General features: G+C 37.8%; 1 protein-coding gene across 1 annotated transcript in view; it reads left to right on the top strand.

Annotated features, from left to right (window-relative positions):
- CDH12 (cadherin 12) overlaps positions 1-26,361 on the top strand; it is a 246,010-nt gene that overhangs the window by 176,133 nt on the left and 43,516 nt on the right. The window contains exon 4 of the mRNA XM_040977652.1: positions 18,096-18,215. Coding sequence (XP_040833586.1) covers positions 18,096-18,215 — 120 coding nt within the window. The remainder of the gene's footprint in view (positions 1-18,095; positions 18,216-26,361) is intronic.

Genomic DNA, 26,361 nt, shown 5'->3' with positions numbered 1-26,361 from the left:
CTCAAAGCTTTTCTATAGGATAATAGAAATATCATCAGCCTTAGTGTCAGAATTAATAGACAGGGATGTGACATTAGCACACCCTCACAGGGCAGTCCATCACGACTGGATCTGCAAATGGAAACTTCCAGAATGGTCTATCATACATCAGCAGGACCATGACCTTGGGATAATTGCTTGCTGTCGTTTGCAAATGAGTTTGGGCATATGTGTTATGCAGCCTTCTTCTGACAATAACTGCTTCAAATGCTGTGACAGAACTTAAAAAATTCAGCTCTGTCTTTCTTCGTACACCAAATTGCTCTGGAAGCTGCAGTTTCACTTACTCTCCTATCACCTCATGCCGTTTGCTCTACTTGTTTAGCGCCTCATTCATAAATAAAACAACTGAAAAACTGAGCTTTGCAGGCTCCTAATATTACATTTTCTCAACCCAAACAATACCAAGAGCAGCACTGCAGCAGCACCAGGAGATAAAGTTCATGTACTCAACAAGCAAACACACCATAGACATATCGATGGAAGCCATTGCAAAGCATTTATCATTTTTCCGATCTGATAACATGCATGTGTATAAACCACATGATCCATAAAACAACCATTACGATCACATCCTCCATTTTGTGGGAGAGAAGTTCTGGCACTAATGAGCAAGTGACATCATTCTGAATACTTAGAGTATCAGATGGAACATGTCTGGACACCTGGAAGAGGAAAAGCTGGCAATCTGCTTATGAAATGTGAAAATGAAATACAAGGCAGGTAGAACAGCAGTAGGCTTCTCCTTCATCTGGAGTCTACAATGTCCTGTAGACCTTGGGTGAGTCCAGGATTCTGCTAAGGAGGCATGGATGTAGGTATCCTTTGATTAGCTGGGACAGGAACGCTCACACATTCAGTAATCATCTTTTCCTTCCATTTTCAAATTAGTTGCTGCAATCTGAAGCTTTTCTGAAATCATCCCCATCAGGCTTTCATTGCATGATAGTTTAGCCAGTGCCCACCTGTAGTGCTTTCCCTTTGCCAACAGACACGAATTATATTCTATGTGCTTGCTTTGCAGTTACCCATGTGGTCATCATGTAAACCCCACCTAGTTCTCTTCAGAAAATCATCCATGTGTTCTTTCCTTTCCTAACTGGGTCACAGCCTTTCTACTTTATACTTACCCCCACCCCAGTATATTTGGCAAGACGATTTGGGTTTAACTCTTCTACTACTTGTCCTTATTTTTTTTAACACTTCCTCCCTGTGATCATCTAAGTGGCAGCCACAGTGAAGATGGATAATGCTGTAGGTTTTCTACTGTGCGTTGTGAAGCTGCTGGGGTGTATATGATCATTGTCTTCAATAAATAACAGTTCTGCACCAGCTTGTGTTTCTGCTAAGACTGGGGTTGTTTGTTGTAATAGCCACTTTATCACATTCACTGCTGGTTTTCACAGGAGCTAGTCTCTATCAAGATGAAAGTCTGGTTTCTTATTTCATATTTGTGAGTAATGGCAGCAGACAGCTGGAGAGGAAGGGGGCTTGGAGGACTGTGTCTGCAGTTGGGAGGTGCCGTGTTGGTGTGACAGGAAGCAGCCCTTGCACCTGCACGTGCATGAGTGACACCAGGTCTCAAAGTTCTGACAGAGTTCCCCATGTCCTGATGTTAAGAGCATCTCCATTTGGACGTTTGGGCAGGGAAGGGGAGGAAGCAAAGACCATCTGAAGAGTTCTATTCTGTGAATCACACAGAGCAGCAGTGTCAGCTGACTCACTGGTGATGATTATTCAGCATCTTGTAAACTCATTGCCCTTCCCTTGGAAGTGATATGGCAATGAGAATGTGAGAGTGGTCGGCTTCGGTACTTCGGCATCTGTTTGTAGCACTGAAGCCACGGGGGTGCGGCCGTAGTCCCAGGTATGCATGAGAGCGTCCTTCACGTGAGGCACAGAGCAGTGCAAGCTTCTGTTTTATTAAGCATGTAGGAAAGTCTACTCCATGGTTGTACACATCAAAAGGGTTAAAACGAATGACTCGAATTACGTAAGACTTCAGACTGCCAGCTTTATGGATGCATATTCACATCTGGAACATATTCTAATTCAAGCACTTGCACACACACATAATGTGAAAGGCAGAGTGACAATGAGGTGATTGAAAGGGAGAAAGAGATGCTTTCCATTTGAGGACTGCCTTCCCCAAATGAAAACAGCAATTAGGACTGCACCAAGGTGAAGCCAGGAGCCTGGAACCCCATTCAGGTCTCCACGTTGGGGGATATCAGCACTGGAACATTCTATGCTGCATCCCCAGGCACACAGGCAGGGAGGTAGGAAGCAAGTGGTTCAGGTATCACAAATGGTGGATTAACCAGTTGTGCCACAACAACACCAGCCCCACATTCATCTATTTATGTATTTTCTTATTTGTAAAGGTGCCTAACAGCCCCATTCTTAAAACTGATTTAAACTTGGAACTGCTGTCATGTCTCAGTAAGCTGTTACTTGTAACTTTGGTATCCCATTTCAGTGTACCGTTTTGAGTCCTGGCTCTTCTAAACCCAGTCCAGATCTCTGCTATTGCACGTGGGAAGGCAGTGGGTGATGTCCTAAGAGTGCATATTTCTTTTTCTCTCTGTCACCCTGCCAAATCTGCAAATAAACGTGCAAGAAGCTCCTCTCATGTATTTTAGTTAAAGATGTGGTTACTTAATACTGTTTTTGCTTTTTTTCTAACTTTCCTTCAATTCTTAAAAAATAGTTAAAAGTAAGCACTGCTGCGGTTATGTAAATGCTATTTATAGATAAGCCAAGATAAATGCAGTTTCTAGATTTCTCTGAAATTAATAATTTACACAATTCATTACTCTTTGTGTTGAGGGAAGTTTTATATCTAATTATTGCTAATGCATCCTCCAGATCACCACTGAGGTATAAATAACACAGAAATGTCAGCCATTTCATTCAGTAATACAGTTATTTTATTTTTGTTCTTCCCATATATTTCCTATGTTCCTTCTTCTTTTCCTAGAACTTCTGAACTTCTACTTGAATTTGCGTGCTTGTTTTGGTGAGGCACATCACCCCATTGCTTCTTGCAACAGTTTGCATGGCAGGTATCATTATTGAGATTTTAGCTCGTGTTAATAATAAGGCAGTAGAAATGGTATTAAGCTCAAGTGACAGAATCTAAATCACAAACTCAGCAAAGCAGAGCATGGCCGCATTCATCTAGCAAAGGATGGGGCTGAGGTTTGCTATGGCAGGTAACCAGAGAGAGAACCAAGGAGGAATCTTGAGCATTGGCGTGGACTGGCTTCTATCCAGGAGGAGGAAGACTATAAGACACTGTAATCTGAAAATACGTGAGACCCACTGGAAATTATAGTTTGATGATAAACCTGCATACCCTTTCCTGGTTCCTCTCTAGAGCTTCTGGTTTTTTTTTTTTTTTGTTTCACACACTTTTCCTTGAATTTTCCTTGGGGTTCCTTTTTTTTTTTTTTTTTTTTTTTGACCTATCTCTCAACAAGCTTACCCTTCTTGATGAGAGATGTCCTCAACTGTACCTGTTGATTTGTCTTATTCATTCATGCTTTGGATTGCTGCCGTTTTTCCTTGGCTGATGCCATCATTCAGAATACATTTTGCATTCCATGAATAGGAGATAATCTAGCTGTGGAGATTCCAGGGAGTTACCAGGAAGGGTGGGTTCAGGTCCAACTCAAGTTTTATCTTAATCCCTTTGTTTACAAAAGATGGTTTTGGTCTTAGCAAAAGCTAGCATCAAGCACTCTTCATTCTTCCCAGTGATGTAATGTTGAATCAGGTATAGGCATCTATCCCCTCAGGTGTTTAACGTTTCTTAACTTGTTTTCTTCCTTTCTTGAGAAAGTAGTCCCACGTGAGTTGCTCCTATAATTTATTCCCAAAGGAATCATTTGATTTGTTCGGATGAACTAAGCAGTCGCTAATATTCAAACCAGTGGTTTCACTGCATAAGGTCATGCCTGTCAGTGGGAAAGAACAAATCAATGTTGTGATATTTTAATAAAATATCAGAACTATTAAATCATTAAGTACCATTTACTATATTCCATTTTTGATAATTGTGTTTTTTATCATTTAAATAAATTCTCAGCCTGTAAAGGGTGCTATGTTAATATCTCCCTACTAAATTTTGCGAAAGTAGGAGTAGGTGTGAAAATTCCACTTTGCAAATAGACTTTGGAATAAAAAAAAGACATGAAATGCCTAAAGAATGTACTTTCTTGAACTTTAACATTTTGCTAACTGTGATTTTTTTTCTTCCTATCTGTAAAGTTCCGGCGATACAAACATAAATACAAGAGTACAGGGCCCACTGTGTCATCCCTTTGGGGCAGTATTCTAGGCATTCGGAGTTGAATTGTTGGCTTCAACATCATCATTTTTAGAAGTTTGATAACCTATGTAAAATTCTCTGAATACTCACTAGTGTTTGTATTATTTAAGTGGCATTGTGAGTATAAAATAATTCCAAAAAGTATGTGGAAAAATAAAATTAAAAGAGAAATATTTTGGTCCACTATTTTTTGTGCCATGAGTAGTTGTCTTTCAAACTATGCATTTACAAAGAACTTTCATGAACACTCCCATGTATGTCCTTTACAAAAATAAAAAGAAAGAAAGAAAGAGAATCAGATTATCTCTCAGCATCCTTTTTTCTTTTGATATTTCCTGTTCTTTACAATTACTGGCATGGTCTAATATTGATAATGCTGCTTGACTTTTAGTGTGATTTCATGCAATGAGTTTAATGAGTTCCTCTTTTCCAACCACTCCCTGCTGTTGCAGACCATAAAGAGGCAGCTGGATCAGGAAGTGGAGCAGCTGCTACAAGGGGGCTACAGCGGCAGGCTGCAGTGTGCCCCTGCAATGCTTTAGGAACCAAATCCCCCAGCACCCCATTTTGTTTAACTAAATTGTGGTATCGCCCAAAGTTTGTTACAGAAATTAAGACAATAAATATACTTAATGACTCAAGCTACTCTTTATAAAAGTGCGAGAAGCATTTTTCTCATCGTTTCATTGAAAATCTATTTAAGAGCTGAAACATAAAATGTTATGCACAAAGAGGCATGTTGATTGTATATTTTCCTAATTAAAAACAGAAGAGTGGCTTCTAAAAACATTATTTTCTGGAAATATTATCATGTATACATTTTGTGGAAATATAAGCATATGTACATTTTAGTTTAATTATCTAGTACTTGGTTAAAAGCAAAGTCATTCTCTACTATGCTTTCATTTGAATACAAAATAATATAAACTATGTTCTTATTTATAATTATGAAAGCATGCTATAAACTAGAGAAGTATTCGTAAGAGACACAAGCATGCTGTGCTCATTTATTTGATGAAGCTTCATGTTTTTATCAAAAATATTACAATGATATTTGGACATTAAATGATTATCAGTACATAAAAAGTCACTTAAGCTGATAATTAAGACGTGCCCTTTCTGTAATGCAGTGCCTACGTTCAGTGCATGGTCTGACTCCGCAGTAAAATTCCAGTAAGGTCAGACACAGCGACCATGACTCAGATAACGTGGTTTCTGCTGTGTACGTGGCTCTCAGATGAGGGTCCAGACTTGGCCCACGCAGGTGTCAAACAGTTAGGCAGAGGATCAGCAGATGGCAATGCATACTCTATTCTTCGCTGCATCTCAAAGTGCATGAATATACAGAAAATAAGGTTAAGAGCAGACTGAATAACGTTATTTCAAGTATGCTTTCAGTGTGCTGAAATCTAGGAAGGAATGGATATAATTTAAAAAGCATTACCACAAATATCATGAGGATTCTAAGATTTCAAATAACTTTTTAGTAAGATACAGTACTTCTGTGGTTGAAGAAAGCGTTATTAATTGTTTTGTAAAAATTAAAGGTAGCTGATGTCTGTCTCCCATTGTGACTTGAGTTGTATATTGTCCATGAAGTAAAGGGAGAGATGTTGGCAATTAATTCACAATTATCTCCTTCAATCTTGAAAACTCTCAATTTCAAATAGAGCAATTGGTGCCTTAATAATTTAAAATTATGATATCTCGAAATAAGCATGGGAAAATAAAATTATGTTTAGGTATAAAAATTTTGAAATCTGTACACACTAGTGGTACTTCAAGAGATTTGTGCAAAGTACATAATGTGAAACCAATTTTTCATGAATACAAAAAAGTTTTCGTCACAGTAAACTTACTTTTGATTCCATTTCCTGGCTACTATTTGAAATACCTTCCTCATTAAATTAAGCTAGGGGGGAAAAAGGATACATAAAGGTATGTTTTATCCATTCTCACCATTTTTATACAGAATGGTGGGAATTATAGCTGACCTTTCAGTTGCAGCATATGATGAAAAATTAGTTTGCAAGATTGTGCCTCAGATTTGGTTAATGTGGCAGTCTTCTCAAACTGTCCTTGCTTTGTCTTTAAAAAAAAAAAAAAAACTTATGCTGCCAGGTTTGTCATTTACATCAAACGTTCAATAATTGGGTCATTAATGGAAACAAGCTAATAGAAACCTGGGTCTAAGAAATCAAAGCAACTCCTGTTTAGCACTGCTTACACATATTTTCATTCCTAGCTGCTGCCCTCGTGTAATCCAATGAATTACCTAAAATAGCTAGGGTGATATTAAAATGCACTCTAAGCAAAGCTGCTGCTACATTCACATCTTCAGACCCAGAAGTGTATTTGGCAGCACCTGAAGGACCAGGGAAGGCTGCCCAGAAAAAAGAACACGGTGAAAAATCATGTTCTACATGTTCTGGTTGAATGAGGTGTGTGTGTTCGCTGGATGGATGAGGAGATCAAAGAGCCGAGGGATTGCTCACTACATGAGGGTCATGCATACACTAGATTCCCACTGTGTCCAGAGAAGGGAATGAGGATGAATGCGTACGGAAGTACTGCCACCTTTCACTCTATCAAAGTGTCTTAAATTTTTGTGATGTTCACACAGAACAGAATCACTTTCTCCATTCCACTACTTTCTTATAATAATAAATTTATTATAATCGCTGTATTTGGATTATGCATTTTAAATTTTCTCCGTCTCTAAAACATTTTGCTTTTTTTGAGTTTTTTTCAACTATGCCAAATAGTGTATAACATGATACTTTTAAGGAGTGAAGGAAAGGGTAAATCAAAAAAAGAGATCCAAAAGAATATTACCAGGGAAGTATTCTGAAGTGAGGAAAAGAACAGTGCAAATGGGCCCAGGGTAACGGCTCATCTGGCTAATCCTCCCTCTTCAAGCACTGGAATCCCAAATGGGTGCCTGTTAGTGTTCCAGGTGTTACATTTCCCATCCAGCTCCCTGCTTGTGGCGTGGGAAAATAGCAAAGGGTGGTCTAAAAACTGGGACCCAGCATCCGTGTGGGAAAACAGGAGAGAAGCCAGGCAAGCTTGAGGAGTGCTAGGCAGCAGGGTCACTGCGTGGCAAACCACTCCCTCCATGGCAATGCAAGAGTTAAGCCCAGGGTGGCTGCTGCTGCAAGCAGTTGGTGTAAACATTAGCAATGGGCAGTATGGATCTCCAGTTCTTCCAGAAATAGATTCTAGAAAGTGTTTAGGGAGCCATAAGTAATGGAGAAGCCTGCAGTGAGTCACTTAAATGAACCGTATACATTCATAAATATAGTATTTCTGATCTCACATTTTTGTGTTTTCAATTCTTTGGTAAAAGTCTCGAGAGTTGTTATGAATAAAGTGAAGAGCTCTGTATTTTGTTGAGAAGTAAGTAAAATACGTTTCCTAGAGAGTAGATTTGAAGACATAATGAAGTTAAATTTTAGAAAGAACGAATGGAGATCAGGCTGAGAACACTCTTGAGGCTTAACTGCATGTCGTCATCCATGGCACGCACTTGAAGGTTTTAGGCAGAACAGCAATATGCTTAAAACCCTGTAATCAACAGTAGCAGGAAAGGGTTCAGATACTATTCCGTTTAAATTGTTCAGTAATTGACTGGAAGTAGATGGAAATGTTACTCCTTTATTACGATGTTGAAAAATTGTAACAGCCACACTGATGAAAGTTTTTGGTCTTTTCCATTTATTATGTTAAGCCATTTGTATGCATTTTCTCCTAAATTAATGCATAAACCGATTCCAAGGTAGTGTTCCCATTTCAGATTTGAATTAACAGAGGCTTAGAAAGTTTAAGGAACTTGCCAAATTTTGTTAATTTGGAGGTAGAAGTAGGCCAGCTCCACACATAAAATAACACACCAAAAAGGATCGGAGGCCTCAAGGGAGCATAAAGGTTGGAGGTGAAATTCAGGCAGATTTGATGAAAGTTCATTCTCTTTCCTTTGATTCTAGCTGTGGCCTCTTGTGCTTGACAGTCTCCAGCCAGGGATCCATCACAGTGTGGAACCAGCTGTAGCACTTACAGACGCATGCACACCAATGTCCAGAGAACACGAGAGCATGCTTCTTAGCAAAACCAAAAGCTTTTTGAAGTTGGACATATTTGCGCCTTCCGTAATCCTTAGGAACCAGTGAAAGGAATGGCTTGCGTGTGTTAATTGAAACAAGAGACAGTTACCTACATGATGTGATTTCCCTTACACATGCAAGAATGATTGACACGATGCTTTATGAATAAATACGTACATATAGGCACTTTGTAAGGCTTAGTGCGCTTACCTTTGAGAGAAATTACCACAGTGTCTACTAAAATTACATTAGTGTCATGAAAATTAAAATAACTTGCACTAGATCATGTATCAAGTCACAATGGGTTATAAGACTCAGAAATTATCAATTTTGTTGATATGCGCTCTTTTACATTATATGCATATTTAAGAGAAAGGCAAAACTGAAGCAAGGCAAATAGAAAGAAAAAAGAACAGTAAAATGTATATATTTGTAAGTTATTGATATCTAAGCCATTGCCTGGAACCTCTTCCGGGTTTCCCACAGAGGTGCAGGGTCCCAAAGCTTTGGGCCATCCTTGACTACATTCCCAGGCCACAAACAGGGAGCTGGATGGGAAGCGGGGCTGCTGAGATTAGACCAGAGTTCGTATGGAATCCCGCTATGTGCAAGGCAAGAACTTTAACCACTAGGCTACTGTGGTGGACCTGTGAAAGTATTTTGAATGCCTACATTTCATCAAGGTTTCTACGAAATCTCTGACATCTATGAAAATCATTTCTCAATGACATTGCATATGATTTAGATGGTATGGTGGCATCATCACAAGTTGAAGTTCAGTGTGTATCAATAGACAAAGTTGTCAGCATTTATATTGGCATTCATGACATAATTCTTGGCACACAATGGAGAGATAAAGTGCTCACAAAAATTGATTCACTTATCTATCAAAGTGTGTTTGAGTCATAAGGTGTAAATATGTGTAGTTTAAATAGGATGTATCTTGGAGGAAAGTTTTATAGCCCTGGCATGCTTTTAAACTGTGGACTGAATAATGAATCATAAATGAATGCTTTAGGTATGCTGGGGCAACCAGAGCTTGGCTAAGTTAGATCAAGCTTGGAAGCAGAAAAAGCAAAATTGGCTGCTATGATCATATGAGTACAGTTCAAATGGAGCACAGCTTGTACTCTGGGGGAATTATATAAAGTTGTTCTTTTTTATTCCATGGAAAGGTTCTGATTCTGTTGTATGTATTTAGCAAGTGTTTGAGCTCTTCCTTGGGTATAACAATATGATCCCAGTGTCATTATAGTTGACATATAAAATATTTTAATATTTGTAAATATAATAGTCTCATGTATTTGAAAATCAGAACGAGCTCTCTCATCCATTGGTCACTCTCCAAATGCCCACAACAAGAAGTAGGAAACCAATCTGCCTCTCTGTGTGCGTGGCCCGGACCGAATTACACCAATCATCATGGTGTGTACATTCATGGGAAGCTGGATTGGAGAGCAGAGCCAGGATTGGAGAACAAGCACTGTTACGGGATGCAGTGCAAAGTGACATCTTACGAGTCATTTCTATTACTGTTCCAATTTCCAAACTCAAAAATATATTTTAAAAAAGTCATAGATAAAATCTGGATCAATGTTTAAATATTAAAGCGTGGAATTTGTGCTAGTGTTACAATTTTGGCAGTTGTCACCCCTAGAAAATTGTGCCATTGTTTTTCACCTTTTTTTTTTTTTTGATGAGGAAAGAAAATAATGTATTTACTTGAGGTCACACAGTTCAGTAATATTTGTACTATAAACCTTTAATTCTGGGCCTCTCGGCTCCAGAGGCTTAGTTTGACATCAGAGAGTAAACGTCATGGCGTCTGTTGACAGAGACTCGACCAGGGAAATTGTGGGCAGACGTTAGTCCTTTTGACACCTGGCACAGTCAAGAACAAGTAAACGCTGGGTGGGCCCAAGAATCTGTATTCTTAGGAATCATTATTAATGTTGTCTGTGCAGCCCTGGCTAAAGCTAAGTAGAAAAGAGGTGTATTTATAAGTATAAGAGACAAAAATATAGAATTACATCCACCAAAAAAAGCTGACAGTAAAAATGTTCATAAGCAGCACAACTAAAGCAAAAAAAAAAAAGATTACAAACTCATTTTTTTATAGATAAAATGTACCTGCTGTGTATGCATGCTTAGCTTTACTGTATAGTTAAGGTCTGCTTTATCATAACCCAGGTTGTAGCGTTTTGTAGTATCCTAGCTCTTTCGCCATTTTACAGGTGATTATTGCTGAAGGCCTGCACTATTTCTTTCTTCTTCTGCTAATCTTGGGATGATCTTGATGTCTTTCTAGCTCTTTCTGATGCAGGGTTAGCCCATTTATTGGGTGTTTTTCTAGTTCCTTGATTTGGCTCTAATTTCAGTAAACTTTCCTCCTAGCATTGCCTTGACTGTGTCCCACAAGTTTTGATACGTTGTGTTGACGCCTTCATTCATTCTAAGCAGCCTTTTCTTAATTTGTTTTTTTTTTTTTTAAAGATTTATTTTTATTATTTTTTCATTGGAAAGGCAGATATACAGAGAGGAGAGACAGAGAGGAAGATCTTCCGTCCGATGATTCACTCCCCAAGTGAGCGCAACGGGCCGATACTATGCCGATCCGAAGCCAGGAGCCTCTTCCAGGTCTCCCACGCGGGTGCAGGTTCCCAAAGCCTTGGGCCGTCCTTGACTGCTTTCCCAGGCCACAAGCAGGGAGCTGGATGGGAAGCGGGGCTGCCGGGATTAGAACCGGCGCCCATATGGGATCCCGGGGGTGCAAGGCGAGGACCTTTAACCACTTGCGCCACCACGCCGGGCCCCTTAATTTGTTTTTTGATTTCTTCTCCGTTGTTCATTTGGTAGTATGTTGTTCAGTCTCAAAGTAGTTGCATTATCTTATAGGGTCTTTTAACTTACTGGTTTCCATGATGGCCTGAGAAGATGCATGGTATGATTTCGACTTTCAAAATTTTCTGAGGCTTACTTTCTGGCTTCTAATGTGATCATTCCTGGAGAAAGTTTCATATACTAGTGAAAACAAAACAAAACAAAACAAAAGAAGAAGAAGAAAAGATAGGATGTATTCTATGTCTGTCGGATGAAAGGTTTCACTGATACTGAGTAAGCACATTGTTCCGTTGTCTCACACAGCTCTGTTTCCTTGTTGAGTTTCTGTAGTGTAATTTGTCCAGTGAGTTTAGTGGGGTATTAAATTCCCTATTATTGTATTAGAGTCTGTGTTTCCCTTTAAATTCATTGATGTTTGTTTCATGTAGTTACATGCGCTGGCATTTGGTGAATATACATTTATTTATCATGATCTCTTCTTGCTGAATGGATCCCTTGAACATTAGGTGATGTTCTTCTTCATTTTTTAAAATGGTTTTTATATCAAAATCTATGTCACCTGATATCAGAATGCTACAGCATCTTGTTTTTCCTTCCCATTAGCATGGGATATTTTTCCCATCCTTTCACTTTCAGTTTGTGTATATCTTTATTGGTGAAATGCTTCTCTATAGGCAACAAATAGATGAGTCCTTTCTTTTTTCTTTTTTCTTTTTTTTTGAAAATCCAGTCCACAAGTCTAGGATGTTTGACGCCTTTACGTTTAGAGTTAATATACATAGGTAGTATTTTAGTCCTGTCATTTTAGCATTGGGTTTCTCATTGGTTGATTTTAAGTTCTTCTTCATTTCTAATGATTTAGCTTGATTTTGTCTCTGTGCTATTTCCTGTGTAACATGTACATTGAACTTCTGTACATGCTTCATGCTGTCTTCAAGGAGCTTTACAGTGATTTTTAAAAATTACTTTTCTGGCAGTTGCTCAATGTCTTCCTCAGCTCTGAGATTGACATCATTTTTTGCTTCTCTGCAGGGGGCAGGTATCAGTAACCCCATTCAATGTGCCTTTGCTGTTTATTTTTCCCCCTAGCTATTGCAACTCTCTTTAGCAGATTCTTCTCCTTTGGAGCCAGTTTTTAACCTGTGTTGTCCACAGGACATACAAATCAGCTTTGCTGATCCCATTCAGTGTCTGGTTCTCCATTTGCTGTCACATCATTTTTCCAGTGAGTTACACTCCAGGGCTCCTGCACTGTGCTGTTTGTGTTGTTTGCTCAGCCTTTCTCCTGTTCCTGGTTTATCCAGCACTATTATGGATTAGAGAGACACCAGATGTGACTTTAACCTAGATCACAGGGCTGTCAGTGGTGACTGTTGAATGGATTTTTTCCCTCTGCTTGCTGGAACCTTATGGCAGTTAGGCCTGGAAGCAAATGGGACTTATTTTAGATGGAACTCATGGGATGCCAAGTTGGTATTATTTTCTTTTGGGATTAGTGAAATGTGTTAAGCCAGAAGTAAATGCTCCACTGAGTTTGTGCTTGCTCACTTTTTTCCCTCTCCCAGAACCTTTGCCACAGAATTTAGAATGGCTCCCAATGTAGCACTGAGGAGGATCTGGGCCAGGAGATTGCCCCTGTTCCCACATCTGTCTGCTAGGGCTCTGCCGGTCTGCTTCTGCGAATCTCCAGGTGTCCCTCTGCCACTGGACTGTCCTCTACTATTTCCTGAGATCCAGTTCTACTTGTTTCTCCTTGCCTAATCCTTCTCCATCCATTTTTGTTATGTTGAGTTTTTTTTTTTTTCTAATTGAAATGTCTTTAGTTTGATAGGACTGCAGACAAAGGGAATAAAAATACCATCCTCTGTGTGAGATAAAAAAAGCGCGAGTTCATAGAAGTGAAGTAGAGCTGGGGCATTAATGGTGAGGCCAATTTCCGCCAGGTAGCAGGACCACCTGGGTAAGAACACAGATGCAAGTCAGAGCCTAATCATGAGCAAGGAACAAGTGTGAACCCTCATGGCACAGGTTCTCTGGCAGCACAGTTGGAATCTAATCCGAAAGGAACATTTGAAACCTGTTCATGTTGCATTATCTCTAGCATGCCAATCCGTTCAGAAAATGTTTTTAATTAGGGATAAAGTCATATGACAGCTTGCATGCTTTGCTCTGTTTTATTTTTACCTATTTCTAAAAAAAAGATTTATTTATTTATTTATTTATTATTGGGAAGTCAGATATACTGAGAGGAGAGTCAGAGGAAGATCTTCCGTACGAGAATTCACTACCCAAGAGACTGAAAGGGCTGGAACAGAGCCTATGCAAAGCCAGAGACCCCAAGCCTTTTGCAGGTCTCCCACTCAAACACAGGTTCCCAGGGCCTTGGGCCATCCTCGGCTGCTTTCTCAGGCTACAGGCGGGGAGCTGGATGGAAAGTAGAGCTGCCGGGACACAAACCGGTGCCCAGATGGAATCCCACTAAGGCAAGACGAGGACTTTAGCTGCAAGGCTACCGTGTCATGCCCCATTTTACCTATTTCGTTTTGATCAAGGAGAATATTATAAGCAATCTCTTGTGTGAATCAGTGCCTCTAATGCTGGTTTGTGAGGAATTCGGAGGAGAAAGCAGTTGGGATTCAGTTTAAGCCTGCAGTTGTGAGGAGCGAATAGCTTACAGCTACTGAGGAAGTTGCAGCAAGTAGAAAGCTGCAAAGATACATACAGTGCATGCAGTATTTGTACATCTCGAAGAGTAAATGCTTATGTGTAATTTATCTCGCCAAATGCTTAGTGCTTGAATTCGTGTTCTGTGTGTATTCTTTTTTTTTGGAAAGTTTGTGTGTTGGGGGGAGGGGGTTGTTGTTCTTGATATATGTGAGAGTAATTCGCCATACCTAGTGGGTATTATTAAATATTGAATCACGGAAAGAAGCTATGAATAAATCAACAAATAGCTACCTAGAATTATGGATTAGTAGGGCTGATTGCTACATCTTGTAAGACAATGATTTTTGTTTGAAGAGAAATAACTATCATTTCTATGTGACAGATTACTTCTAAAATATCTGTCACGGCATCACATTATCAATCTTAAACTAAATAAAGTAAGATTAGCACATGACAAACATGCAAGGGTACTTTAAACATTTGTGGAAAATGAAATTTAAAGTTTATTTTCATGTCAAATTTTTGAAATCGTTGCGTATTTTCATAATATCTATATTACAAAATTAGACCAATCATGTGCATAGACTTCAAAATTTTTTGCACCAAAAATACCAATTTAAAAAAATTTCACTTTTATAAATATTTTGATTCCTCCTGTACACATGCAAAAGATTATTCAAAATGTAAAACTCAAAGTAAACATGATTAAAACTAATAATTATACTTTGTGTAGATGTATGAATAGATTACATCAATAGACACATGTGGATGAAATGATGTATCAGGAATTTTAGTGTATTCTGCAATCATGAGTGCATACACACAAAAGATAAGATAAATGAAGTGTACAGATGCTTGTCTTCACACATGGTGTAACAAGTGCAAATAAGAACAAGAACAGTTGATGAAAATGCTGGAAATCAAATCCTGTTTCAGAAATGAAATTTTAGTCAATCTTTTGAAGTTAATGTGACAGCGTCATGTGTAGTTTTTTCCAGGCATCTGAACTATGAAAATTTGCACATCAGTTAAAATAATAGAATGTTTATGTGTTTTATAACATGGATGTTAAGCATGCTATCTGATGACTAAAGTTCATTTTAAATGGTAGTAATATGCATGGACATTCGCAACTGCTGCTGACACGCTGTGTGGGTTGCCCACCTCTCACCCTGGGGTGTTCAGGTTTAAGTCCTGGCTCTGAGTTCACATTCTGCTGACTTGCTTTTAGGATATATACAGTACTGATCCAAGTATTTGAGTTCCTACAAACCTATGGGAAGCCTGGTTTGAGGTTCAGGCTCTTGGCATTTTCCTGGCAGAGACCTGGCTCCTGTTGTGGCCCTTTGGGAGATGATTCAAGGAATGGCAGATCTTTCTCTTTCTCTCTCTACTTCAGTCAATCAAGCAAAATGAATAAAAATTCAATTTAGAAAAAAAAAGAAAGGTTGGAATAATCCTGTCTCCATGTAACTAAAAAGCAGGGATATAAGTTATTAGAGAGAATGGTGGCACTGTGAAATAGATACGTCTTTATGTTAGGGGTTAGCACATTGCACCTGAGCATTTTCTTAACCACTTCTGTTTCATTTTTGACCTATGGTAAAGAATGCCCTAATTTCCCTGATGTTTCTTTTGACATGCCCTTGACTTGTGATCTTCTCATATGTGTAGCTGCCTCTGCTTGGAATAACCCTTCTTTATAAATCCTCATGAAAGCAGAGCAGGGTGGGTATGCAGGGGTGAGGTGTTGCTCAGAGGATGCAGTATTTCAGTGGGTAAATAGGGTAAGTTCTGCAAATCTAGTGTTCAACTTAGCAACTCTAGTTGATGACAGTACATTGTGTTCCTGAAAAGTGACTGTGGAGTTAAGCATTCTCACCACAAAAATCCTAAGTGGTTTAGATCAATTCATCTGTTTCACCACCAGATTTCAAAAATAGCATGTGGTACATAGAAAGCATATGCAGTTTGCATTTGTCAATTTGAAAAATAATGAAGTAGAAAAAGTTGCAAAGTAGGGTAGCAAACAAAACATCTCAACTTTCCTTTCAGCAGAATGACCCTGCACCATATAAAAAATAGCAGCTATGTTAATACTATGGTAAAAATTGGAGAAACATGCAATAAGTACAATTCTTGATGTCCAGTGATCATTTGGACTGATATGAAGGCTATTTCTCAATTCATTATCCAAACTTCTTTATTGTATGGTTAACAAAAGATTTAACATTAATTTTGAAAAAAGCATGTTTACTCAGAAAAGTTCATTGACGTCCATATCCCCAGTAAAAACAAACCTCTGAAAAGGACCATGCTTGATCACCCCTATTGGCCACACACTTTATTGGTAAGATATAGGTTGGCAATATTTATCAAACCTACTACAGAATGCTTATTTGGTTTTTTTTTTGTATTTTCTATTTTTTACTAAATATGATACATTGATCCAGTTGTAGCCATAAAATAAAACAATTCATAAGTTTATAATAGGAATGCCTCTACCTGAACTTGGGGCAGTGCTGTATGCTTGCAGGTTTGCCTTAGAAATATATAACATGAAGAGATATTGAAGATCACTTAAGGGGTAAAATTCATTTCTGTAAAGAGGGAAATTTAATCTTGATAAACCAGATGTTTCTGTGGTGTTAAGGAAAAGTACATTTTGTAAATCCTTAGTAGAAGTACTCAATTCTTTGGAAAAATTAAACAAAAAAAAAACTGATGAAATTGTAACTAACTATATTGTGAGCATTGTGGTGATGGTGCTGGTGGTAGCATCAGTCTTCCTCTTGATTTCCTAGCAGTGTTTGAGTATGGGGGCTGTCCACAGTTTCCTTTCCTGGAAAAAGCTGGTTTTACGAATAAAATTCACCAAAGCGTTCCTGTTTACAGAAAGTTACTGCTTCTTGCTGTTGTTACCACACTAACATTATTAATGAACGAACAAACGAACAAGAGAAAGGAGTGAGGGAGGGAGGGAGGGAGGAAAGAAGGAAGGAAGGAAGGAAGGAAGGAAAGAAAGAAAGAAAGAGAAAGAAAGAAAAGAGAGAGAGAGAAAAAAGTACACTAAGAGATTGTTCCTTAGCTTTTGTAGTTAACTACTATGATTCGCTGCTTTCAAATTTGTTACCAGCCTAGCACTATTTTTTAAGAGTAGTTTAAAGGGATAATTTCTGCTCTTAGATTTTGTAGTCAACTATTAACATTTGTTACTTTTTTCTCCCAAATGTGTGCTACAGTGAGTGAAAAAGACACAAATAACATTTGCTCCCAAAGTAGCTTTGGAAAGACAATGGATCCCTTTATGCTCAGTAGAAATTTCTAACCATTAGCAACAAAACTAGCTTATTTGTGACAGTTTTTGGTATTTTTGATTTTCGTTTGTACTCAACTGAAAATATTATCATTGAATATGACACTGGGAAGAGAAAATTTACAAGTCCTTAGAGACGGATTTGTGAGCATGTGAGAGAGAACGGATCACATCAAGTTAATACGTAATTCCCGGCGTCTGAAGAAGAGAGCTGTGGATAGCTTGGGTGTGGGCGTTGTTTCAGTGAACACTTAGGTTAATTCAGCCTCGAGACTCAGAGGTGCTTCTGCAGCTATATTTGCAAGTACTTATAGTTATGCAATTTCTCTAATTTTCTTTTCCTGTTAAAGTCTTCCAAATGTTAATAGATAGTTGTTGATTTGTAAATTACAATTGCAAATTACTTAATACCCTTTAAAGGTCAGTGAATCTCAACTTTTTAGCCTCTTTTAAATATTATAATTATGGAATTAAAGCATGACTAACAAATAGATGAGTTAATATAGGTGGTGTCCATGTTTTCTTTGGTGTACAAATACATAAAGATCTTGATAACTTTCATTTTAATGATCTAGCTACTGGAAATGAGTCCAGATTATAAGATGGATATTTAAATTGTGTCAAGTGTCCCAATAGCTATATTATTTTCAAATATTTTCCAGCGGTAAATTATCCTCATTTCAAGACATCCCTGAAAAAATCCAAATTGCAAAAGGAAGTGGAAGCCAAAGGGAAATAGACATGATGACCTTGAAAAACAAAAAAAATGCTAGAGTCATATTGTCTTATTTTCCAGGTGCATATGTGCTCCAGGTCAAGGCCACCGATGCAGATGACCCCACCTATGGAAACAGTGCCAGAGTCGTTTACAGCATCCTTCAGGGACAACCTTATTTCTCTATTGATCCCAAGACAGGTAAATTTTTTATTAGAGACAACATTATCACTAGCCCTTCAAATATTGAAGTATTAATTAAATCTTGGCATAAGAAGTTGCCCATTCTAAAACAGCAATAAAGAATTGGCATGTGTTACAATAAGCAAGAAGACAAAAATCGTATCCCTTATCTTGCGGCTGCAGAACCATTTCCCTCTGAATTTTGTGTAGAGGCAGACCTCCTTAGAATATATATATATATATAAATTTTTTTTGCATGATTTGAAAGTTTGGAAAGTCAAATTTGGGGTTATCAAGGTAAATAGCTTTTTTTTTTCAAGTTTTTAGATTGAGTTCAATTGTCCACAAGTTGAGACCTTATCAATGTATGGTGAGATAACAGACCCTGCATTGTTAATAGTAGACAAAAGGAGATATCTAAAAAAATTGAGCATTGCAATCATTGATTCTCTGTGCCAAATCTGTGATAATAAACATATTCCTAAATATAAAACCATTATCGTTTTCAAAGTAATATATTATATGGGTAGGGCAGATCATGTAGAAACATACATATGGAAATTTACTAGTTTTTGAGTGAGCTGAATTTCTCCTGCTAGACCATATTTTTGTTGTTGTTGTTGTTTGTTTTTATGCTGATTTTTATTTAATGCGAAGTATTCCTTAAGGAGCCAGTTTGACCAGCAATAGAAGTAGTCATTCCATGTCACAAAGGCCCTCTCAAATGACAGCTACTAAGTCAATTTTAATGTAACGTACAATAATATACTTCAAGTGAATTATGCTATTTATCATGTTGCCTTAAAATTGAGAAAATGATGTACTGTAATAATAAATGACTTTTAAAATTTATAAACATTAAATGTGCACATCAGTTTCGATGATGTACGTTTGAAAACATTGCCATGCAGATGAAGTAAACGTTTTCAAATTTGTACTCCAAAGAGGCATGTGTTAAACTTTGAAATATAAATCATATATGGATTACTTCATGATAAACTTCATGTATCAACTAAAGTGGAAATAAAGAACCTTAGAACTGATCTGCCAACTAAACCTGCCTTTCTTTCCTGCCTGGACAAATCTGAATCAAGACAAGAGGAGACAGAAGTTATCACACAGCTAGGGAATGAGGCAAAGAAATACACCTTTCTGTAGGACCTGAACAGGAGTAGAAGCATGATAAGAACAACCCTGGACCATTATCGCTTTAAGACGGGGAGTCAGTTTTGAAGAAACATTAACCACCAAGTCTTTAAGTTTTGAAAAAAATGTCAAAAACTCTTGTTTTTTCCTTAACATGCTTTCAAAACTAATTTTTGAGAGAGAGAGAAGAGACAGATACACAGACAAAGAATGTATCTTTTGGTCAGAAAAACCAAAAGCCAGCCTGTCAAATATTAACACCGAGTACATGATGGAGAAATCACACCGAAGATGCAGATTATTTTTCAAAATTGTGTTGATAAAGAAGATATTTGCTAGTATAGTTGATGAGAAAGTTTTGTTTCGCTGTGGGAAATAATAGAGGAAAAGAATTGTAGTGAAAAGAAGCTTAGAAATTGTTTCCTGATGTCTGTGCTGGTGCAAAGGTTCAAGGGAAATCAAAACATCTGATAATAGAAAAAAATACTTCAAAATTAATGAAGAAAAAATTATCCAGAATATTTATCAGGCGGTATTATTATGGGACTTCTTTCTAAATTTACCTTAGTGAATAATATGATAAGAAACTGGACTGTGAACAAAACATATTTCTTAGATGCCTTCATCTTCTAAGAACTTCCCGGAGACAAACACAATGGGATAAAGAGAAAGAAAATAGAATTTGGAATATAGAAAAACAGAACACAAAAATCAGTGAGAGTCAGGTTGTGGATGGTGCACACAGTTCATAAAAAATGATGGACTAAGCTCATATGTTACTAGGCGGAATGCAAGAGAAAATCATGCAAAGATAAATTCACCTTTAAGCAGGAGTAAAGTAATATTAGGCAGACCATAGCTTGAGTCAGAATACATAATCTCAGTTTGATTTGGCCAGCATCAACTTTAGATGAGTTCTAATATCCATAAAAACTCTTTATTATAAACAGTATAATTTTGTATTTATATACTTATGTAATTTTTGTTATTTAGATTAACAATGCAATTGTTCATTCTGGCATGAACTATGTAATGGAGTTTTGAAGCATTGATTTTCACTGGAGACAGAAGTCTCGCTACTAAAACTGCCCCAGCCCACTAGACAGGAAAAGAGTGGATGCTGGTGCGCTCATTAACAGAAGGAAAACGAGTTCTTCGGATACAGAAACCATTAAGAAGACTTTTTGTCAAATTTATCACCTTGTGGTAGCTAGAGTAAATTGAAAATCAAGGGCAATTGCAATTTCTCAGATACAGTATCCGCTTGTTCCAGCTGTGAGCTCCGTTTTATGATCCCATTTGATCTTATTAAATAAAATACATGAAAAAATATTGTCTAAAATGTTATTCATTTGCATGGAAACATTTTTAAATGATTCTTAAACTTTCACCGATCAACTGATACCTAATATTTGTGAACAGATAAATAGATCAGTTTGCTGTTTACTTAAAGTAAAGCAATCTTGAGGGTTTCTTTATTGATATCTGACATACAGTGTTAGCATCTCTATTGAAGCTGATAGGCAGGCTTATTCCTAAATATTATAAATTGTTGCATTCTCTGAAATAAATGATGAAAAAATTGGAAAATTTTTTATTTATTTCGCAGCTATTTGGTTTAGCCATGAAGTTGTTTACTCTGATTTAAAACCCACATACAAAAATAAAATAAAATAAAAATAAATAAATAAATAAAACCCACATACATTCATATCTATTCAAATGATTGCTAAATGGTTTTTAAAAGCTCATAATGTAGATGTTTGCATAATATTAAACAGATTTGCTCATTATCTTGATATTTATAAACATTTATAAAAAAGTATCATTTTATTATAAAATTACTATACTTAACATTTATTAAACATTAAAATATTCCTAATCTATGCAACATTGAAGAACAAAATAGAACAATATTTTATTTAGTGCGTGAAGCTGAGATGCTAAACTTCATAGCATATATAATAAGTGTTCACTTCAGGAAACAAATATTGCAAAAAAATCATTGCTGTATACTGATTTATATATAAAATTTTTAAAATATTTATTTTTACTGGAAAGGCAATGTTTTTATTTATTTGATTGGAAAGAGAGGAGACAGAGAAATATCTGTGCACTGTTCACTCCCCAAGTGGCTGCAAAGGCCAGTGCTGCACTGATCCGAAGCTAGGAACCAGGAGCCTTCTCACGGTCTCCCACCTGGGTGCAAGGTCCCAAGGCTGTTCTCTACTTCTTTCCCAGGCCACAAGCAGGGAGCTGGATGGGAACTGGAGCATCCAGGACAAAAACCAGCACCCCTGTGGGATCCCAGTGCATGCAAGGCAAGGATTTAGCCACTGAGTTATTGTACCAGGCTATTTGTGCAGAATTTTTAAATGTATTTAAGTTCTCCTGAATAAGGAATCACAGGTAGATAACTAGATATTGCTATAGCATGGGTTGTATGATGTGATGTTGTATTATTCTTAATAATATGAGCCCTACATGAGAAAGCTATATTATGTAACTCAACATCAACCTATTTAAAAGCTGTCTCTTTTGTAGCAAAATAGATATAATTTACAATTTGCACTAAACATACTCACGCTATTGAATACCCATCACTGCCATCCATTCTTAGTACCTTTTCAATAAAACTTACTAGTTTATGTGCATTGTAGATCTTTTGTGCTTAGTAATACAGTTGTTTGTATTTATATTTCTCATATTTATTCATGCACTTAAAAACTCATATGAAAATTTAGTTATGTGGGAAGAGTTGCATGAGCTGCTTTTTGTTTTTATTGTTTGTATGTCTCAGGCTAAGAAGCCTGAACTAGAATATGTTTGAGGGAATCTGTTAAAATATGCCCACAATCTCAGCATCTTTGTACTTACCCCAACAATCAACATTCACTAAGGAGACTAGTTCACAGGCTTAGACAGTAATTGCAAAATTTCCCCTATTCTGATGACCTTCATCCTCTTAGGCCTCTAAAATTGTATTAGTTTTTTGTTTGTTTGTTTGTTTACTTCTTACCTATTATTAATGTTTAAAAGCTTATGTATGTGTGCATCTACTAAATTTGAAAAGCAAAGAGATAAGCAGATTGTCTGCTGGTTCTTTCCTGAATAGCCAGGGCAGGGCTAGGTCAAGTCAGGAGCCAGCAACCCAATACAGATATGCCTGGCAGGAGGGATCCCAGTGCTGGAGCCCCGACCTGCTGCCTCCCAGCGTGGACATTAGCAGGAACCCAGAGTCAAGTGCACAGTGTTAAATTCAAACACTCACTCCAACATGGGATGTGGGCATCCCAAACCTTGTCTTTCTTCCACACCAAATGTTTAGTCTGTGTAGGTGTTTTAAAGCTAGTTGTTAACATAGAAGCATGGACATTTAAAAAAGCTTAAAAAGTTTTTGATACTAACTCAGAATCTAACCATAGAGTTCTTGGATATCCTCCAGAGGGAATTGGTAAGGGTAAGAGAGAAAAAAAAAATCTTCATTCAAGGACAAGTAAGAGATTTGCCCACAAAGTAATTATGACTTCAGTGCTTTTGCCAGAATGAATGAAGAGGAAGCAGTAAAACAAGGATTGATTATGAGCATAACAGAAGAAAGGAAATCAACAACTTAATATATATAAGGGGATTTCAAGAAATTCATGGAAAAATGAAATCAATTGACAATGTAGAAATGCAGAAAATGGTTTCTTTGTCTATGGTATTAACAGACTTCAGGATGACTGAATTCCACTTGCCTTATTTAAAAATCATTTGGTATCCATTTTTTTTTAAGATTTATTTATTTTTATTGCAAAGTAAAATATAGAGAGGAAGATCTTCCGTCCAATGATTCACTCCCTAAGTGGCCGCAACCGCCAGTGCTTGAGCTGATATGAAACCAGAAACCCAGATCCTCTTCTGGGTTTCCTACGTAGGCACAGGGTCCCAAGGCTTTGGACCATCCTCCACTGCCTTCCCAGGCCACAAGCAGGGAGCTGGATGGGAAGGGGGACTGCCAGGATTTAGAACTAGCACCCATATGGGATCCTGGCATGTTCATGATGAGGACTTTAGCCAAAAGGCCATAGCACTGGGCCCCTGGTATCCATTTTAACAGCAGAAAGTAGCAGGGTTTGACCAGGAAAGACCAATATTCCAAGGGGATGTAATACATCCTGCAAATGTGACATAGACTCCTAACATAGGAGAGCAAATAGCTCCATTTTACACTGCAAGGGAGCTAACAATGTCTAATGTGTACCAAAAGGAAGATTTTGCCCACACACATACACAATAAAACACTTGTCATAAATAAGCGGGACGCCTCCTGAAACTGTGAGCTTTGCGTTACTGGGTGTGTGAAAGCAGATGAGTGATATTAATTTAAGGCATGTTTGTAGCATGTGTACTAACAGGTGCTTTGCTAAAGAAGTAACTGAAATAAATCCAGAAGATCCTTAAGTAATTCCCCATCTATGGTGTAAGATCATCAGATGGTGTGAAGATTTTGTTTGATTTTGTTGTTGTTGTTGTTGTTCAATTCTCTTACACATTTCCATTATGCAAATGATGCGACAAGTACTTTCAGTCCTGTTACCTACATAGAAGGTTCAAATGAAGTCCTAAGTTCTTGGCTTTAGTCTTCTTAAGCTGGTGACATTGATTTGAGGAACAGATGAGTCTCGTGAACATTCAGAACGTTTGTAGCAGAAGAAAGAAAACATGTGAATTCTAAGGAATTCAAGAGGCTGTTGCAGGAGGGATGGTCAGAATCAGCTTGAAGGTGGAATCTGTTTGAGGACTTTACTCTGAAGGACAAAGAGAGTCTCAGGACTTGCAGGCAGGGAAACATTTTGACCTAGCTTGTACTCAAACCTCATCATTGGACCTGTTCTGTTGAGAATCGGCAGGTGGCCCAAGGTAAAGTTCATCATCCATGGCTCATTATCAGAACTCTGAAGACAATGCAGAGTGGGCATAGATCTCTAGGACTTGGAAGCGGCAGATGGTTTCAATTCATGTACTGACCATGTATTTTTTTCTCCTCATGATGTTATTTAAAATGATTAAAATAAAGCCTTGACTTAGCTCTCCAAATATTTATTTCCAAAGAGGGAGAAGATTCGGGAATGGATGACCATTTTCTGCAAAGAAGCACATGCTCTCATTTGCAAAATAAGCAGCTATGGGCAGGAAGGAGATAAAAGGAATATTAATGGCTTATTCAGGGGTGCATGAGGGATGGGATTATATTTTCCAGTGTTTTATGATTTTTCCCATAGTATATTTGACCAACTTTTGCAAAATAATAAGATCACATCGCGTATGAACAGCCGGAAGTTGATTGGGAAAGAAAATTATGTTCTCTGACGATGGCCGTCCTATGAGACACTGTGACATTTTTAACCTCAATTGCTAGTGTCCATTCATATGGGCAAAGATAAAATTGGATTGAATTTTCTCATTCTTGCTTTTGTCTTAATAATATATGTTGAACAGTTTGATCATACCAGAATTTGATGTATAATTAGCTATCTCTTTTTTTCCCCCTGATGAACAGGGCTTATTTCAGAATTTTACAGAATTAATGCAAGTTGTGGCACCATGTCTGTGGATCATTTGTACTGCTTTATAAAAGTCATAGGGCATAGAACTAGCTTGCTTGCTTGCTTGCTTGCTTGCTTTCTTCCTTCCTTCCTTCCTTTCTTTCTTTCTTTCTTTCTTTCTTAGACTTCATCTATTACTATGCAGAATAATGGCTTTATGACGTAGCTAGGCATGGACACAGAAATCTAAATAACTGAAAGAACAAAATTCACACTTTTGGTCTCTGGTTGTCTGGTGTTGTGGATGTACTTTAATCCAATCAATGCACAGAATATATGCTTCCTCAAAACTATGTAATCCGTTTTTGTTTGTTGCTGCTCGTTGAGCATTTAAAAAGAAATGAGTAGCCTTGTGATGAGTAACTTTAAAAAAAAATTTTTTTTAAGATTCATTTTATTTATTTATTTTTCTATTTTAGAAATAGATTTTACAGAGAGAAGGAGAGACAGAAAGATTTTCCATTCACTGGTTCACTCCCCAGATGGCTGCAATGGCCGAAGCTTAGCTGATCCCAGCGGGAGGCAGGCGTCTCCTCTGGGTGGCTTCATGGCCCAAGGACTTAGGACATCCTCTGCTGCCCATCAAGGCCATAAGCAGGGTGCTGATTATGAGGAGTAACAGCCAGGTCTAGAACCAGCGCCCATATGGGATGGTGGCACTGCAAGTCCAAGGATTAGCATTTTGAGCCCCTGTGCCAGCCCCAAGAGTAGCATCTTTGAAAGGAGGTTTTCTTTACAGGAAATCTGAATCTGTTTCCTGTAACCTTCTCTGTCCTTAAAAAAAAAAAAAAGTCCTATGGAATTAGTGGGAAGCAACAGACTAAGCTAGTACGTGTGATAGTCCCATCCTGTGTGGGTACTGATTTGTGTCCAGCCTGCACCGTTTCCAACCCAGTTCGCTACTAATGAGCCTGGGGACACAGCAGAAGATGGCCCAAGTGCTTGCACCCCTGCACCCATGCAGAAGAGTTGACCAGGCTCCTGTGTTGGGCCCGGCTCAGCCCTATCCATTGTGTCTATTTGGAGAATGAAACAGCAGGTGGAAGATACTTCTCTCATCTCAATGTGCCTGTCCCACCTGTCTGTCCTTGTTTCTCTGTTAACTCTGCCTTTCAATAGACGCATAAATATTAAGAGTAAATAAATATATATGTGTGTATACATACACACATATATGCATATTTATTTCAAATACACTTTAAAAGTAAATATAAATATTTGTGAAGCAAAGAGAGATGGACAAGTACAGAGCCTGCCCACCCATTGATGCACTTTCCAAATGTTCATAACAGCAGAGCCTGGGCCATGCTAAAGCTGGGACAGAGGAACGCAGTCTAAATTCCTCATAGGAATAGCAGGAATTCCACCCAGTCTCTCAAAGTCTGATTCACCATGTCTCTGCAGTCAGGAGGCAGAACTCAGTACTG

The sequence above is a fragment of the Ochotona curzoniae genome, unplaced genomic scaffold (assembly GCF_017591425.1).
Source record: "Ochotona curzoniae isolate NIBS_2020 unplaced genomic scaffold, NIBS_Ocur_1.0 contig_2754, whole genome shotgun sequence".
In the NCBI taxonomy this organism is placed as follows: domain Eukaryota; kingdom Metazoa; phylum Chordata; class Mammalia; order Lagomorpha; family Ochotonidae; genus Ochotona; species Ochotona curzoniae.
Note: the sequence above shows the minus strand (reverse complement) of the source record. Positions and strands in the feature narration are given on the sequence as shown.